General features: G+C 41.7%; 1 protein-coding gene and 1 pseudogene across 1 annotated transcript in view; one reads left to right on the top strand and one right to left on the bottom strand.

Annotated features, from left to right (window-relative positions):
* Positions 1-16,933, bottom strand: part of FKBP15 (FKBP prolyl isomerase family member 15) — a 57,674-nt gene that overhangs the window by 38,727 nt on the left and 2,014 nt on the right. The window contains exons 2-6 of the mRNA XM_020906618.2: positions 10,922-11,034; positions 4,880-4,964; positions 4,265-4,334; positions 492-566; positions 16-114 (exon numbers count right to left, since the gene is read on the bottom strand). Coding sequence (XP_020762277.2) covers positions 16-114; positions 492-566; positions 4,265-4,334; positions 4,880-4,964; positions 10,922-11,034 — 442 coding nt within the window. The remainder of the gene's footprint in view (positions 1-15; positions 115-491; positions 567-4,264; positions 4,335-4,879; positions 4,965-10,921; positions 11,035-16,933) is intronic.
* On the top strand, positions 5,132-9,389 carry LOC110146029 (protein shisa-5 pseudogene; annotated as a pseudogene).

Here is a 16,933-nt window from a genome sequence, read left to right as displayed (position 1 = left end):
ACAAAATAATCTTACCTGTTTATTGAACTCCACGGCAGCCTTTTCCGACTCAAACATGATGGACCAGTTTTGTCTCTGGTCATCATAAAAGGTGCTGTAGTTATTGGGCTGAACCTGGAGAAAGGAGAAATGTTGAGATAACTCAACAGCAGGCAGCACAGTAGATAAATGTGACTGCCTAAGCTCATGTAGAAGGGCTCTGCCTCAGGTGGACCCAAGGAGAGTTATCAGGGAACTTTCTTCTTCCCTCCCATCCTCCACCAATCACCCCTTAGTCCACATTCCCAGAAGGCAGTCAAGAGACCTTTCCGAGAGGTTCTGTTAATGCTCACTCTGCTGAATTCCCTGACAAGCACAGCCAAAAAGAAAGATACCCACTTTAGAGTCCAGAGTGAAGGTAGTGGATCTAATTCCCACCAGGTATGCACAGAACCATCTCTCCTATAAGCCAGTCCCAAAGGAGCTACTGATTCCAACAGGGAAAGCCTTACCGTCAGCTCAAAGTTCAGATGAATCCTGGCAACAGTTACTGGCTGTTGCTGACTGATATAAAGAAGAATCCTATACTGTACTCAAGCAAAGACGGGCAGAAAAAAAAGAAAAGTTAAAGAACAATACAAAGATGTCAGGGGTCATGCTGCATGCAGGTATAAAACTCAAACTTCAGTTAACCCATTAAAGTTTAGAGTTTATCTTCTCACCATCTACTTTAATCTCTTCTCATTTTGATCCTACTCTTTTAACTGTAATTAGCAATGTCTTTATTTTGTTGGTGTTTTTATTTGAATGAGGGGTGACTAAAGAGATATGCAAATGGCCCACAGGTACATAAAAAAGATGTTCAACATCATTAGGCATTAAGGAAATACAAATTAAAACCACAATAAGGTACCAGTTCACACCTATCAGAATGGCTATTGTAGAAAAAGGGAAAAAAAATGAAGTGTTGGCAGGGTAGTGGAGAAACTGGAACCCTCATATATCGCTTATGGGAATGTAAAATGGTATACATGCTGTAGAGAGAGCTCGGCAGTTCCTCGAAAAGCTAAACAAGGAATTACCATGTGACATAGCAATTTCCCTCCTAGTATACATGCAAAATGAACTGAAAAGAGGGACTCAAATATACACCTGTACATCAATGTTCACTGCACTGTTATTCATAATAGTCAAAAGGTGGAAACACCTAAGTGCAGATAGTGAACGGATAAACATTAAAAATGTGTTTTATATATATATATATATACAACAATAAAATATTATTCGGCCATAAAAATAACCAATTTCTGATACACGCTACAACATGGATGAATCTTGAAAACATTTTGCTAAGTGAAATAAGCCAGACAAATATTTTATGATTAGACTTATATGAAATACCTAGAGTAGGCAAATTCATGATAGTATGGGATAGGGAAGCCTAGCATGCTGCAGTCCATGGGGTAGCAGAGTCAGATATGATTTAGTGACTGAACAACAACAGAAAGTAGATTGGGGTTACCAGGGAATAAGGGAAAGGGGATGGGGAGTTATTGCTTAAAGGTTACAGATTTTGTTTGGGGTGATGAAAAAAGTGGAAATAGTGATGATGGTTGCTTAATACTGTGAATGTAATTTATGCAACTGAATTGTATATTTCAAAATGATTAAAATGGCAAATTTTATGTCTCATATATATTTACAACACACATACAGAAATTAAAATTCAACCCTAGAAGGGAGGGAGGGGCTGACTACAGAAGCTCATATATAATCATGTACTAGAAGGGACTTCCCTTATACTATGATCATCTCACGCCAATCCAATTATAGACTGAGCTGCTCAGGGAAGGATCACAGGCAAATGAAGAGCTGGTTCATGTCTGGGCTGTCCCTACTGAGCACTATCTATGAAGGCTTTTGATTGAGAGCCTGGAGGGCCTCTGACTCTTTGGTCCTGAAGTTTTCTGCCCATCAGAGATTCTGAGCTGAGATTCTTTAGCCTCTCCCCCATGAAGTTCAAAATCTAGCAAATATACTGAGAGGAAGGTTGTTGCTTTCCAACCCTAAGTAGGATTTTATCTCCTATGAATCAAAGGCAATCTTTCCCTCTGCCTTTCTGGCATAGTCCACGGACTTCCACACCACATCCCAATTCATCAAATGTCCCTTGGGGAAAAACCAATCTTGTGTTTGGAGTGTCTACAGCTTTTGCCAATGTCTCTTTCCCCCAGCAGTCTCTGCTTGGGACACACTTGTTTAGTCTACTCCTAAGTATCAGCAAAGGTCTCAAGGCAAGGAAACGCTCAGCTCCTTGGCTTTTTCCTCTCAAAATTTTAGTTCATCTAGTCCTCATCATTTCCATAGCTCTCTAATGAATTTTAAAATACAATTTTTTCACTTTGTCTTTTTACACGGTTGCCTGCCACAACGTAAGACATTCTACCCAGAAGTGAAGGTGGTAAGGTCCCAGTGTGCCTGTGCTAAGTCACCTTAGTCACGCCCAGCTCTGTGCAACCCCATGGACGGGGTAGTGCATCAGGCTCCTCTGTCCATGGCACTCTCCAGGCAAGGATCCTGCCGTGAGCTGCCACGCCCTCCTCCGGGGACCTTCCCGAGCCAGGGATGGAGCTCGCATCTTTTAAGTCTCCTGTGTCGGCAGGAAGACTCTTTACCACTAGTCTCACCAAGTGGGCTTTCCTTTGGGAAGCCCAAAGTCCCGATGCCAGATTTTTAAAATCCAAATGGCAATCTCTAATGAATTAACTAAGTTAGATAATAATCAACAATGACTGGTAACAGGGACTTCTCTGGTGGCCCAGTGGTTAAGACTGTATGCTCCCACTGCAGTGGGTGCAGGTTTGATCCCTGGTCGGGGGCTAAGATCCCACATGTCTCCCAGAGGGTCCAGAAAGAAAAGAAAAAAAAAAAAAAAAAAAGGCTGCTAACATGACAAAATGAGAGACAATCAGACATTATATATCTCCCAATGGGAGAATGAGCGATTTAAGGAACACAGTAATAAATTGCAATGCATGGACCTTATTAGGTTAAAACTAAGGGCTAAAAAGAAAAAAACAGATAATCGGGGAAATCTGAATACTAACTGGTAGTGTGTGTGAGATCAAAGAATATTGTGGGTTGTGTTTAGGTGCGATAATGGTTTTTTGTTTTTTTTTAATATTTATCTTGTAGAGATATGTACTAAAATATTTCCAGCTAAAACTGTATGCTGGAGATTTATCCAAAATAATCTGAGCAGGAGAATAAGGAAGACAGGTTGGAGTTGAGATGAAAAAGATTAATAACTGTTAAGAGTTCAGTAATGGATATGTGGGTGTTTGTTATTCTAGTCCCACTGTTTTTACATGTGTTTTGCAAATTTCCAAAATGAAGCTTTTTGTTTTTCATATACATGAGTGTTGTCCATTACTTCAGCTCCCCGAACAGGCAATCTTCTCTCTCAGTGTCTCAGAGTTTCTGAGGTACGTGGACTGCATGTTATCTGGACCTCTGAAATTCTATTGTTTCTTATTGTATTTTAACAATGTTTAAAACATTCTGGAGAAGAACTTGAAGCTAGCTATAATCTATACTGGCCACCCGATGCAAAGAACTGACTCCTTTGAAAAGATCCTGATGCTATAGGAAAGACTGAACACGGAAGAAGGGGACAACAGAGGATGAGATAGTTGGATGGCATCACCGACTCAATGGACATGACTCTGAGTAGGCTCCAGGAGTTGGTGATGGACAGGGAAGCCTGGCGTGCTACAGTCCATGGGGTTGCAATGAGTTGGACACAACTGAGCAACTGAACTGAACTGAACAATGTACACAAGGATATCAGTCTTTGGGCTTCTAATCACATCTTTTTGACTCAAATCAGTATTTTGCTGTGTGATAAACTGCCCAACTCACCAAACTTTCAAAAAGATAAACACACACACACACAAAAGATATACAATGATCATGCTCAAAGCATTGCTCATTACCTAACAAAAGAATGTCCTTTGTAAATGAATGACTCTAAGATTCTACAAATTCTTAAGCTAGATCCATATCACAAAGGTCAAACTTAAGGAATTTGAGTGGTTGAATTTGTTTTAATGCACAACAGTAAGCAAAATGTGACTATAAATACCATTATACACCTAACATTAAAAAATCACATTAAGTACAATCATTCTAATTCTCTGATATATAAGACAAGTCCCCATAAAAACCAGTTCACTGGTATGATTTGGGTCACCTGAATATATATGAGACAAGGGGGTATTCTCACCTCTCTGGTTGTGTGATTTCCCAGGACTGCAGCACCAAATTTGCCCTGCTTTACATATTGACCATTTGTGCTACAGAAATAAGAAAAACAGGCATTAACACGTCCTTCAAATAAGGAGAACCAGCTTTGAGGCATTATATATCTCCCAATGGGACAATGAAAGTGATTTAAGAAACACAGTAACCAACTGTAATGCATGGACTTTATTAGATTAAAAGAAACTGTTAAAAAGAATTCTGGAAGTGGGGAATCTAGTCATTCAGCCTCTAGAAAGGGACAGACACAGTTTATAATTTAAAGCTCTGACACAACTTCTTTACTCTTTAAACATCTACTATTCATGATCTTTTAGTGGAGGGGCTTTCCCTGAACTTTTAAAAAGGCTGCTGCTGAGGGTATAAGCACTTCCTAGAGAGAGTATACAAGGTAATGGCTCTTGAAAGTGTTGTGTGCAAAACTGCCCAACTGAAACATTAAAAAGCATTACTAATACTTTCCCTGTCTATGGCAGGACTGAGTAGCCATTTTGCAATGAACAGAGAGGCCTGTCGGGAAAAGACAGGAGCTTATCCCACACCCCCAAGCAACTTCAGAAAGTCCTTCTCAGCTACTTACAAACGATAGGCATGGACTGCTGTGGCAACCAACACTGTGGAAGTGCCTGTCGTGGTGGGCGCTGTTTTGGGTGTCCCCTGATTTCCTGATGAAGAGATGAAGGAGAAAGCAAAAGTTGTCATTCATTTCTTGCTTGAAACTGATTTTTAACCATTAAAGCAGCTTCAAAATTCTTCTTTAACCTTAGAGTTGATGTTATAATGCTTTCATGACCTTTGTCCTCATCTGATCCATAAAAGGGCCCCTATGGTTATGGCTGGGGAGGAAGAAACTGAGCCTCTAGGTCCCAAGTACCTTATATGATGACAGTAGCAAGCCTAGGACTAGAACTCGGGATTCTGGCTCCATTCCAAACAAATCTTTGGGCTGGACAAGAAGCACTGTCTAGAAAGCAAGATCACATTCCATCTACTTTCTTTTCTCCTTCCAATACTTTGACAGCGATAATTAGTAAAAACGAAGTTGTCTCCCCTTCCCTTACTTTCAGAGTTGAAAATGTTTGATATTGAGATCACATTCATAACTTTACTTTGGCAGCGGTAAAGCAACACTGACATTTAAACCAGTGCATTCAGAGTAAATCATACGTTCACACGCACCACAGGGATGCACTGATGGAACCGTGAGAACACAGGCATGGACAGAGCAGTTAAGGACTTATTTTCAAAAAAATCCTCATTTGATTCTTTTTGTTGTTAAAAAACAAGACAACAGGCCCAAAAAGGAATCACTGAGCCTAAGCTCCAATCCTCTAAACAGAGATTCAACATAATTTCAGGTTTGTCTCTTCAAGAAATGGAATCTTAAACCAATCAGGAATGATCTGATCAGTACCAGATAGATAATGTGTGATACATCTCTACTATCTCCTAAAGGAAAGTGACCTTGTAACAAGAAACCTACTGTTTTGCCTAGCATGACACTAGAATCTCTTCTGCCTAGAATCTCCTAGATACTAGAATCTCCTTTCTACTGATAGGAGACTTTCATTTCATATAGCTCTTCATAGCTCCTATCTACTAGACTGGATGCTGCTCAATTCTAGAAAGGAAAGGAAAGGAAACTGAAGTCGCTCAGTTGTGTCCGACTCTTTGCAACCCCATGGACTGTAGCCTACCAGGCTCCTCTGTTCATGGGATTTTCCAGACAAGAGTACTGGAGTGGGTTGCCATTTCCTTCTCCAGGGGATCTTTCTGACCCAGGGATCAAACCCAGGTATCCCACACTGCAGGCAGACACTTTACCATCTGATGCCACTCAATTCATAAACTGCTGAATCTAGCCAATAAGATCTTTAAAATTTAGTCAGTTGAATTTTATAAACAGTATTGACACACTTTTTTCTGTTTATATAGCATACATGTACACTGTAGAAAACTTGGTAAATTCAAAAACACACAAAGAAAATAAAAACGATCTATAATCTTACCACCAAAAAATAAACATCAATAGTATGATGTACTTATTCCTAGCCCTGTTTTTATACACATAAACTTGGCAGCTTTTTCATCTGTTTTTTTTTTTTAAATTAATGATATGATTTGGCAATCTCCTTTTCTCACTTAGTATACACATTTCCTTATACTCTTCAAGAGCCTCCAAAACAAACATAAAATAGTCCTGAAAATGCTTTTTGATGGTTAAATTACTTCACTGACTCTACTAGAGTTTATCCAATTTCCTACTGTTTGACATTTTTTTGGGCTGTTTCCAATTTTTCTCTATGATAAATAACACTGAGGATGAGCATCCTTAAAACACGCATTTTTGTTATAACTTTCTTAGAATTTCCAAACGTGAAATTATGGAGTGACAGTGCGGAAATTTTTAAGGTTTTGTTACAAGCTGCCCAAATGCCCCTGAAAAACGCCATTGCTAGTTTATACTCCCACTAGCAGTATGAATATGCCAGCTTTGCATCCTTGCCAACAAGAGGAGATGAGCTTTTTAAATCTTTACCAATGGGATGGGAGGCATTAGGGAAAGGGGAATGCCATCTCACAGTTGTCTTCATTAGCATTTATTGATTATGGGGAAGTAGAAATTCAACATTTTCTATAGATTTGTATTGGCCATTTATTTGGTTTAATTTCAATGAATTGCCCATTTTAGGTTGTTGGCTTATTTTCCTAGTCTGTGGTGTTCTTATTATTTTGTAAAAACTGACAACAGTATTTTCCAGTTGTACGTATGTGATGCTACAGTAAAACTTCTCTCCGGAGAAGTAGTAAATGACCAAGAAAAAGAGAAACTCAGGCCAAAGCTAACACTGAGAAAAAAATTACTGTCTCCCCAAGGCTCTCCTCTCCCTATCATCCTGAAAATGGAAGGCTGTTCACGGATTTGCTAGAGGGATAAGCGAATCAGATGTCACAATCATGCAATCTTTTCATTGACTAAGCATTTCTTCCTCTCTGAAATCAGGATTGTACAGATTCTTTGAATTCCCTGCTTATAAGGACTGCTTTTAATATGCTTATACTTGGGAGGTTCATGAAGATCCTTTTTCAATTGATTCTATTGTAAATATTATCCATAAGTTTGTCTATTTTATCTAGTTGCTGTTTCTATAGAGCGCTGAAGAGATTCAAGAGCTATGCTGCAGCCACCTCCTTCTCTACAATAACTTGTTACATAAATACTCCTTGAACAGAGATCATCTCCTGTATTAATAGTTTTTATTTGTGAATGCCTACATAAGACAATATAGTTAATTTTTCATTTTAAATACCTCTATAATTCCCCCTTTAAAAGTATAATTAATTCACAGTTGTTGTTTTCTAATTTAAAAAAGTCAGGGGCGAGGTTCCCGAACGGCCGGGGCGGGGCGAGGAAGCCAGCGGCTGCGCGGGTTGCTGAGGTTTGCGCGGGTCGCTGAGGTTTGCGCGGGTCGCTGAGGTTTGCGGGGGTCGCTGAGGTTTGCGGCTACCCCGGGACGTCTGTTGCTCCGTCCGCCCGTCCCCCCGCGCTCCCAGCCGTGGCCGCGCCGGCCTCGCGCCCCGAATCCTGCTGCTCTTGCTGTTGTTGCTCCCGGCGCCTGACGGAGGTTTGGCACAGTGATCGCCGTGGTCACTGTCGTCGTCTGCTGCACCTGCTCCTGCTGCTGTTTGTACAAGATGTGCCGCCGACCGAGTCCGGTTGTGACCACCACCATGGCCACCACGGTGATGCACACCCCTTACTTGCAACCACCCAGCTACCCTGGACCAACATACCAGGGCTACCACTCTGTGGTCCCCCAGCCAGGGATGCCAACAGCACCCTACCCGACCCAGCCCATGGCCCCCCGCCTACCACGAGACGATGGCTGGAGGTGCAGCCCTGCCCTACCCTGCCAGCCAGCCTCCTTATAATCCGGCCTACATGGAGCCCCCGAAGGCAGTTCCCTGAGCACGCCCTGGCATCTCTGGCTACCAGCTGATCTGTCCTGTGTGTGTGAATGGGTGTGCGGGTGCGGGCCTCTTCTCCCCGGACGTGGTGTGTGTGTCCTGTTTGTACCTGAGGCTTCTGGTGATGGTGATGAGGGGTGCGGGAAGCAGTCCATGTCAGAGTTGCTGGGACCATGCTGTGCTCCCCTCCTCACTTGAGATTATGCTGCCCGGAACCCCAAAGAACAGTTCTTTTCCAGCCACCCCAGCGAGACCTGGGGCCGGAGCAGGGATGCTTGTCATGCTCAGGCAGCACAGCTTTGGTGCGGGCAGGATGCACCCGTCCTCCGGTTTCTGTGGCATGACTAGCCGTGGCACGAGGCCAGGGCTTGTCCCCAGGTTTGTCTTTGAAGCACCAGATCCACGGTGCGGGCTAGTGGGTGAGGCTGAGGACCTGGCTGCAGGTGGGTCTCGACCTTTCCCGTGGCTCCTGCAGCCTGGGCTGTGCCCTGTGGAGGGTGGGTGGCCGCCTGATTATCTGAACGCCTCAGGTGGAGCCCACCCTTCCTGAAAACTATCTTCCTGGGTCCTTCTTGCACCCTTCCTGGGATCACCTGGAGGCCCCACTTACCCATGGTTCTGGTTGCCCCGGTTGGCCCTGGCCCCTTTCACAGGTGGACAGGGCAGCCTCTGACCACTTATCCACTCAGGTGTCCTCCCTGCAGTGTTTTTATTTTACTTTTAGCTAAATATTTTACCTTGTTTTCTGTTTCAAAATGTGTGTAATGGTTGCTGTGAGGCTGAAACCGTTGGGTCCTAGAGGGAGACTTCCCCAGAGAGGAGAGGGACTCACAGTCCCTGCTTCCCCATCACCAGCCTCACAGACTACCCGGCTGCTGGACCCCAGGCCTAGGTATGTCCTGGCAGCGGGGACACCTGGGCCAAGGTGTCGTCTGGACCAAAGGTGGAGGGAACCCTGAGGGGGCTCCTGTGACCTAGACACATACCTCGGTGTTCCCCACCCCTGTTCGTGTCTTACCATGTCATAGGTCGGGACCTCTTAATGTGTTTTGGAGTCTCGGGTCTGCACCCTTGTTTGTAATAAATGCAGATATTTCGAAAAATAAAAATAAAAAAATCAAGTTACTTCACTGGGTAGGGACTGAGGGGATTTGTTTTTATCCACATCCATTAACTCAATCACCATAAATTGAGTCAGAAGCACACTGCTAATGAAAAGATATGCCAGAGGAAATGTAAAAAGCACAGCCTACTGGAAATATGGCCAGATTATGGCTTGGAGAATAGGACCCACAATCCACGACAAAGTTGTCAAAAGTGACAGGTAAGACTTAAGAGCAGGGGTCTGAAAACACTGTAAAGAGCCAAACAGTGAATATTTTAGATTACAAGCCATATAGCAGTTGTTGCAAGTATTCAACTCTAAATATCCTAATAGCACTCTCAGTGTCAGTATTGTGCCTAGCACATAAAGGACACTCAATACTTTCCTCTTTCATTCATCAAAAATTTAATATAATGTCTCATCACTTGTTCTGCTCTGGGCTATTTCTTTCTTTTTTAAAAAATATTTTAACATCAACTTTTGCTTGCTAATTTATTTACCCACTTGTTTATTTTTGGCCACACTGGGTCTTCTTTGCTACACGTGGGCTTTTTCTAGTTGCGGCGAGCGGGCACTGTTCTCTAGTTGTGGTGTGGGGCTCCTCCCACGCACCTCGCGGTGGCTTCTCTCATTGCGGAGCGTGGGCTCCAGGCACGCAGGCTTCAGCAGTCGCAGCACACAGGCTCAGCAGTTGTGATGCGGGGGCTTAGTTGCTCTGCCGCATGTGGGATCTTCCCAGACCTGGGATCAAACCCGTGTCCCTCGCATTGGCAAGTGGACTCTTACTAATCACTGGACCACCAGGGAAGTTCCTGGGCTATGTCTATCAGTCCCTCACTCCTCTTCAGATTCTTACACAAATACAGCAAAGTGCAGAGGAGGACAGAAAAGTTTTGGAGTAAGTCAGATCAGGGTTCAAATTTCAATTCTGTCACTTGCTGCTTGTGACCTTAACTGTGCCCCTAAACCTCTTTGAGCCTCTAAAATGGTGGCAGTCTCACCTATTTCATAGAATTGTTAAATCAGACAATCCAGGTAAAGCATCTGAAACCAGACCTATGGCAGGCATTTAAAAAATATTAGACCCCTCTTTTCTCTTTTTACTCAACAAATGTTCATTCATTATTTCTTGTGTTCATCATGATGAAAGGTACAGGTGATACAGCACTGAGCATCATTGTCTAGTTGGGAAAAATTCACTGTCAGCATATATCTAACCCATCCAGGTGAAGGATGTGAAAAGCAGCTCTTCCTTCTTGCCAAAACATTGGACAGTGCCTACTTAGAGTGCCCTGGGCAGAGTTTTGGAGAGTGGTTCCCACATGGAGCAGAAGGGCTTGCCTGTGACCTTCCTCCATCAGATTTCAAATATGAGCATACTACCTAGCTGCAAGAATTCAGAATCTGAGAGCTCAGAGCAGTATATTCCTCACTGGTGGTGAGCCTGGCCAAACTGATCAAGGATGGATGACCTGGCATGTCACCTTTGGAAGGCTGTTTATTGTTCCAACTAGCCTGTCAGAGGTCAATCCTAACCTCTAAACTTACCGGTTGGTGCTGTTCCCTGGCCTTTCTTCGGTTGCTTTGGAGCTGTGTACTGGAATTCATTTCCATGGCCAGCAGCGGCCTGATCCAGTCCAAAAAGAGAGGCCAATCTGGTACTGTTGCAGAAAATGAAAATGACATTTCACTTGACATATTTCAAACCTGGGATTATTATAAAAGCTGCTCATGCTCCAACCTTGAACAAATCCCTTCGTGACTATATATCCCACCACTCGATATCAGAAGTAGCAGCTAAGTATCTTTGAAATCAAGATTGTTATTTCTGATCTGAGCAGCACCAAATGGCCTTGCCCATAACAGGACTTTGGTCAAGGTGTTTCTTTTTTCTAGACCTCTGTTTCTTCATCTGTAAATAAAGGGAATTAGTCCAGGTGTCCTCTATGGTCTCTTTCAAACTGTACATTCTTACCTTTAGCAAGTCATAGTTTCCTATTTTTTACTAGTTTATTACACTGAAGTAAAATTGTATTACAGGGAATTCCTCGTGGTACAGTGGTTAGGACTCTGAGCTTTCAAAAAAAAAAAAGAGAAAGAAAAAGAATATTGTCACCTTTAAAAAAACTGTATTATAAGCTTACTCTATCAAACATAGTCCCAGCTATGATTCCATCTTTCGTGGCAGAATCATTCTTTTATCATCCCTTAGGATGAATCCTATGCCCCAGCTATTCCACTGAAACTGCTCTTACTAAAGTCACCAACAGTCTCTTTGTTAATAAACAGGTTTTTGGTCTTTATCTTATTTGGCTTTCATGCTGCCTTTTTACACTGTCAACTAATTTGTCCTTCTTTAAACAAACTCTTCTTTTGACTTCAGTGGGGATATCTGCAAGGGTGGGAGGAGGGACTGGGCCAAATGAGAGGTCAATAAACGTTAATAGGATCCCTCTCTTATTGTCTTTCCATCTCTCTGCCTCATTTAACTCCTTGGTCTCTTCTACCACTGTCCAAACTTTAAGCATCCATGCTCCAAGATCCATTCTCCTTTGGCAATCTAATCCATTTACCTTGATATCAGTGCTATCCAAATGCTGATGATGCTCAACTCTGTATTTCTAGCACAGAATTTGTTCTGAAGGCCAGACAACACAGATATTCCACAGGGAACACAAATGCAACATGTCCAAACCAAACCTTCTATCTTCCAATGTCCGCTGCCCCATGAAACCTGTATTTACTCTTGTGCTTCTTCTCCCTGATGACATTTTGTGTCAGGGTCCTCAAGACCACCTTCAGGCTCAGTGATTTGATGGAAGGACTCGCTGGGTTTAACACATAGTTATAGCATAATATATATAATATTATACTCAGGGCAAAGGTCTATTAAAACAAAAGGATACACAGCAAAATCAGCAAAGGGACAAGGTGCACTGGAGCAAAGTCCAGAGGAAACCAGGAACAAACTTCCAAGAGTCCTCTCCCACTGGAGTGATAGAGGACATGTTAAATTCCTCCACTCAAAAGCTGTAATACTGTGTGAGTGTGGTCTGCCAGGGAAGCTCATTAGACATTCAGTGCCCAAGGTTTTTAGTGTGGGTTAGTCACACAGAAGGGGCTTCCATGTGGCTAGCGATAAAGAATCTGCCTGCTAACACAAGAGACAGAGGTTTGATCCCTAGGTTGGGAAGATGCCCTGGAGAAGGAAATGGCAACCCATTCCAGTATTCTTGTCTGGGAAATTTCAAGGCAAGAGGAGCCTGGTGGGCTACAGTCTATGGGGTTGTAAAGGCTGGACACAAAACTTAGCAACTAGACAGCAACAGTCACATAGAAACCTAACATGTACCAAAATTCTAGACTCTCAGTGTTGGCAATTATGAATAAAGCTGCTAGAAACATTAAAAAAAATAAAAAAGAAGAAGAACATCTAGACTCCCAGAAGAAAGACAAGGTTCAGTATAAACCATATCATTTGCATAAACAGCTGAGGCACAGTGAGCTGCTCTTATCATTTGTGGAAAGCTTTGTCTGTCAATCAAGTTCCCAGCGCCAGCAAAGGATCAACCTTGTAAGCAGGACTTTCTAAGGATAACAGTCTCAGGTTCAAATGCAGGCTACAGTTACACTGTGGAACTTTTAATTTCTCATATAAGGCACAATCTTTCTAATCTCCAGTCTTTGGAAATGCTATTCTCTCTGCCTGAAATATTCTTCCCCTGGAAGCTGCTCCTTAATATCAAAGACTAGGCTAGCTGATCTTCCTACAGGCTCCCGCAGAACTCTGTACTTCATTCATTCAAGAAATATGCACCAGACCCTATGTTAAGTGCTACACATACACCAGTGAGCAAAACTGGGTTCTTTTTTCAAGTAGCTTATATACTGTAACAAGGGAATTCGATACACACTATATAACTGTAACCTATAACATGAGATATATAACAAGTCGCTGTTATATGGAGTATAACATATAGATCATGTTAACATACTATGGAATATAACATAGAGATCAACAGAAGTTATTCAGCCGTTTATCATCTAACATGGTAACTGATTATTTATTATAATCACTACTCGACTGTATGGGTTTCCTAGGTGACTCAGTGGTAAAGAATCCTCCTACACTGCAGGAGACATGGGTTTGATCCCTGGGTTGGGAAGATTCCCTGGAGAAGGAAATGGCTACCCATTCCAGTATTCTTGCCTGGGAAATCCCAAGGACAGAGAAGCCTGGTGGGCCACAGTCCTTGGGGTCGCAAAAGAGTCCAACATAACTCAGCAACTAAACAACAAATTTGACTATATTTTCCCTGTGGTCTGGTATGTAACAGGCTCAATAAGGGAACTCAAAGTCTAACCTAGTTCTGAGCTCCACTTCTCCAAAGCCATCTTTAATTTAGGTAAAGTAAATACTGAAACTTAACAACAACTTTTTTTTTGCTATTTCCCATGGATAATTTAAATGTATAATACATACTAGCATTTTACAAAATAAATTTAATATGATTTTAAACTAATACCTTGTTTTCTCAAGGTAGTGAGTATACTGTGAGTTTCCTGTAAATAGGGCCAGCAATGCCTACTTTAATGGACTAAGAGGTTTCAATGAGATTACAAACATAGAGAGCAGAGCCGGCCTACTCCACATTAAGATATCAACAAATGCTAATGAAATTTCCAGGAGACCAAGAGATCTCCTTTTACCTAGGGCAATCAGAGCAGGTTCCCTAAAAGAATTTTAAGATCCTAGGAGAGTTGAGCAATGCCTTTAACTTTGTGAAAAATTTGCAAAGCTTAAAACCTTGTTAAGATTAACAGATTATGCACAAATCATGAATGTCCTTGTTAGCTTCAGTAAACTATGAGTACTGAATTTACTGTTTTAATTTTGCAGATTTTTTTTTTTTTTTTCAACAGAAAGACAGAAGTATTATAGGTAAACTATGTTTCCATAGATGCCCTAAAGGCCAACCAACTGATGACTGCAAGTCAATCCAAAAGTCAGGTCAACCCAACTATCTTTCAGATTAAAGCTATTTTCTATTAATTTTTAAAATGAACTCTACAAAGACCAGGGGCACAGGTTTTTTTCTAAATTAACACATTTTCTACTTCTAAAGTGTTCTCAAATGTACACATCTCCCTAATTACGTTAGCAAGAATGAGTTTGCTAACTCTGGACCTTAGTCTCTAAGTTTATAATTCATAGGAAAAGTCATTACAGCATTAATCACATTTAAAAAGTAAATGCTAGCCAATGCATTTAGGTAGCGAAGTCCTTATCTAACTTGAGTTTTATATTCCTTCTCTTTTTTCATTCAAAACAGAAATACACGCATTTAGGATATATCAATATATTTTAATAAATGAGGATTCTTTTTGTTGTTAAACTACTTCTTTTCCAAACTGTGGTATCAAACATTTACTTCTATTATAATAAGAAGGCACATGGGTAGTCAGGCATATAAAATCTGCTTGCCTGATTTAAAATCCAGGTTCTTCTACTTTTTAGCTGTTTGACCATGGGCAACCTACCTCTCTGAGCCTTATCTGCAAAATGAGAATAACAGTAAAAACTGCCTCAGAGAGTAGTAGAGAGAAATTAATACGATATGGCATATGTCATACTTAGTATAGTACCTGGCACACAACACAGTAAGTACACAATATGTCTTATACACAGGTGTACACATCCTACTACCTTAAAAGTGTCGATTCAACTCAGATACCCCTAGAAGGAAGAAAGCATGCTTGATCGATGCACAAGCTGACCTGTAACTATGAACTGATATCAGCATAAACACAAAGCTACGAGACTGGGAAAAGTCTCAAAGGTCACCGAGAACAACCCCATTATTTAATAGACTGGGGTATGGAGAGCCAAGGATGGGAAGTGAGTGACTTCAAAGTCACATTCCTAACTGGGGGCAGAATCGACCTCAGAATCCAGGCTTTTCCATATCTTTTATAGAACTTGAAAATGCTTTCTGATGATCAGTTCTAAATTTCCTTTTTCTACCTCTACAATGGGGATTTATCATTACTATGCTAATCAGATTTGCCTACATAAAACTTTTACATAATCTAAAATACAAATATATATATTACTGGCCCCCTAAAAATGCTTTCTGATTATTATTACTGGATTGTTTCATTCCATTACTAAACTGGAAGTTTTCTAGAGGTAGGAACTGTGCCTTATTCCTATCTTTGTCAGCTGAAACCAAGTACCATACACCTGGTAGACATTCACATATTTCTTCATTTCAGTCTCATAGCGGAGAAAGGGCCAAGACCAAAAAAACAAAAGCCTCCTGATTATTACTTTACTTCTTCTAGGTTAACCGTGGATCAAGAGGACTGAAAAATTGGAACACAAATTATTCATCATCTAGACAGCCATCCTAGGCACCCCACTTCTTTTAGGCTTGACTATCCTAAATAGAATCAAGTAAATCACACATTTAAGTCATGCATGCATGCGACTCTTTGCAACCTCATGGACTGTAGCCCGCCAGGCTTCTCTGTCCATGGGATTCTCGAAGCAAGAATACTGGAGTGGATTGCCATTCCCTTCTCCAGAGGGTCTTCCCAACCCACAGATTGAACCCTGATCTCCTTCATTGCAGCCAGATTCTTAACCGTTTGAGCTACAGGGAAGTCAAGATACTGTCAACTACCAACTGGCTCTTGCCAAGAGTATTGCCAGAGACAACAACAAGGGCATTTGCCACTGCCTCCGTGGGGACTGAGCCCTGTGCTGCTCCAGCTGTTGACCTTCAACAGCTCTTGAGGGAGTTCAGGGCAGAGTGAGGCACTCTGTGCTCTAGGATATCTGGTGAGACAGGTCTTTAGATAGTTGGGTATTTTCAGTAACTGATTTCATGATCCCAATCTCATTATCTCTTCATATCTAGAAAAGCACTAAATCCCTTCATGATGACATCAGATCCTTTCAACTATCAGAAAACCTCTTGTAAAGTAAGCTTGATTGCATTGAACTCCCCCTTCACCAAAATCTTATATGTTGACCTTCCCTGAATGCCTCTTTTGAGCAGTCTCTCAGAGCTATCTGAGGTGCAGTCCTCGTTTTGCCCCAAATGAAACTTAACTCACAACTCTCAAGTTGTGCATCTTTTTTAGTGGATAATACTCACAAATTATAAGTAATATACAAGAGGAACTGAAAAGCAGCCGCAGTGCTCACTGTCATATGTTCTACTTCCTTACAGGGAACCAGAATAGGAATAGCTGAATCAGGAAATGCTAGTGAAACTTTCTGTATTCTCAACCTTAAACTTAAAAGTTCTCTGTATACCTTTGTTTACTAAGCCTTTTTTCATTCAATTAGCTGTTGTCTGTGTTTAGGGGCAGAGTTTCACGCCTACAACTAGCTTCTCAAGTCCTTGAAAAGCCTGCACAGGAAAGTGGCATAGCTGAGCCAGCAAGAACTTATCTCAGGCCAGGAACCTGGGGAAGAGCACATGACTGTCATTATCTATCCAGGAATTTTCAGTCAGCAGTGTTTGCTGCACCAAAGTTGGAAGCCCTAAA

Source organism: Odocoileus virginianus, chromosome 31 (assembly GCF_023699985.2).
Source record: "Odocoileus virginianus isolate 20LAN1187 ecotype Illinois chromosome 31, Ovbor_1.2, whole genome shotgun sequence".
Lineage (NCBI taxonomy): Eukaryota > Metazoa > Chordata > Mammalia > Artiodactyla > Cervidae > Odocoileus > Odocoileus virginianus.
This window is presented reverse-complemented; position numbering and strand designations above follow the sequence as displayed.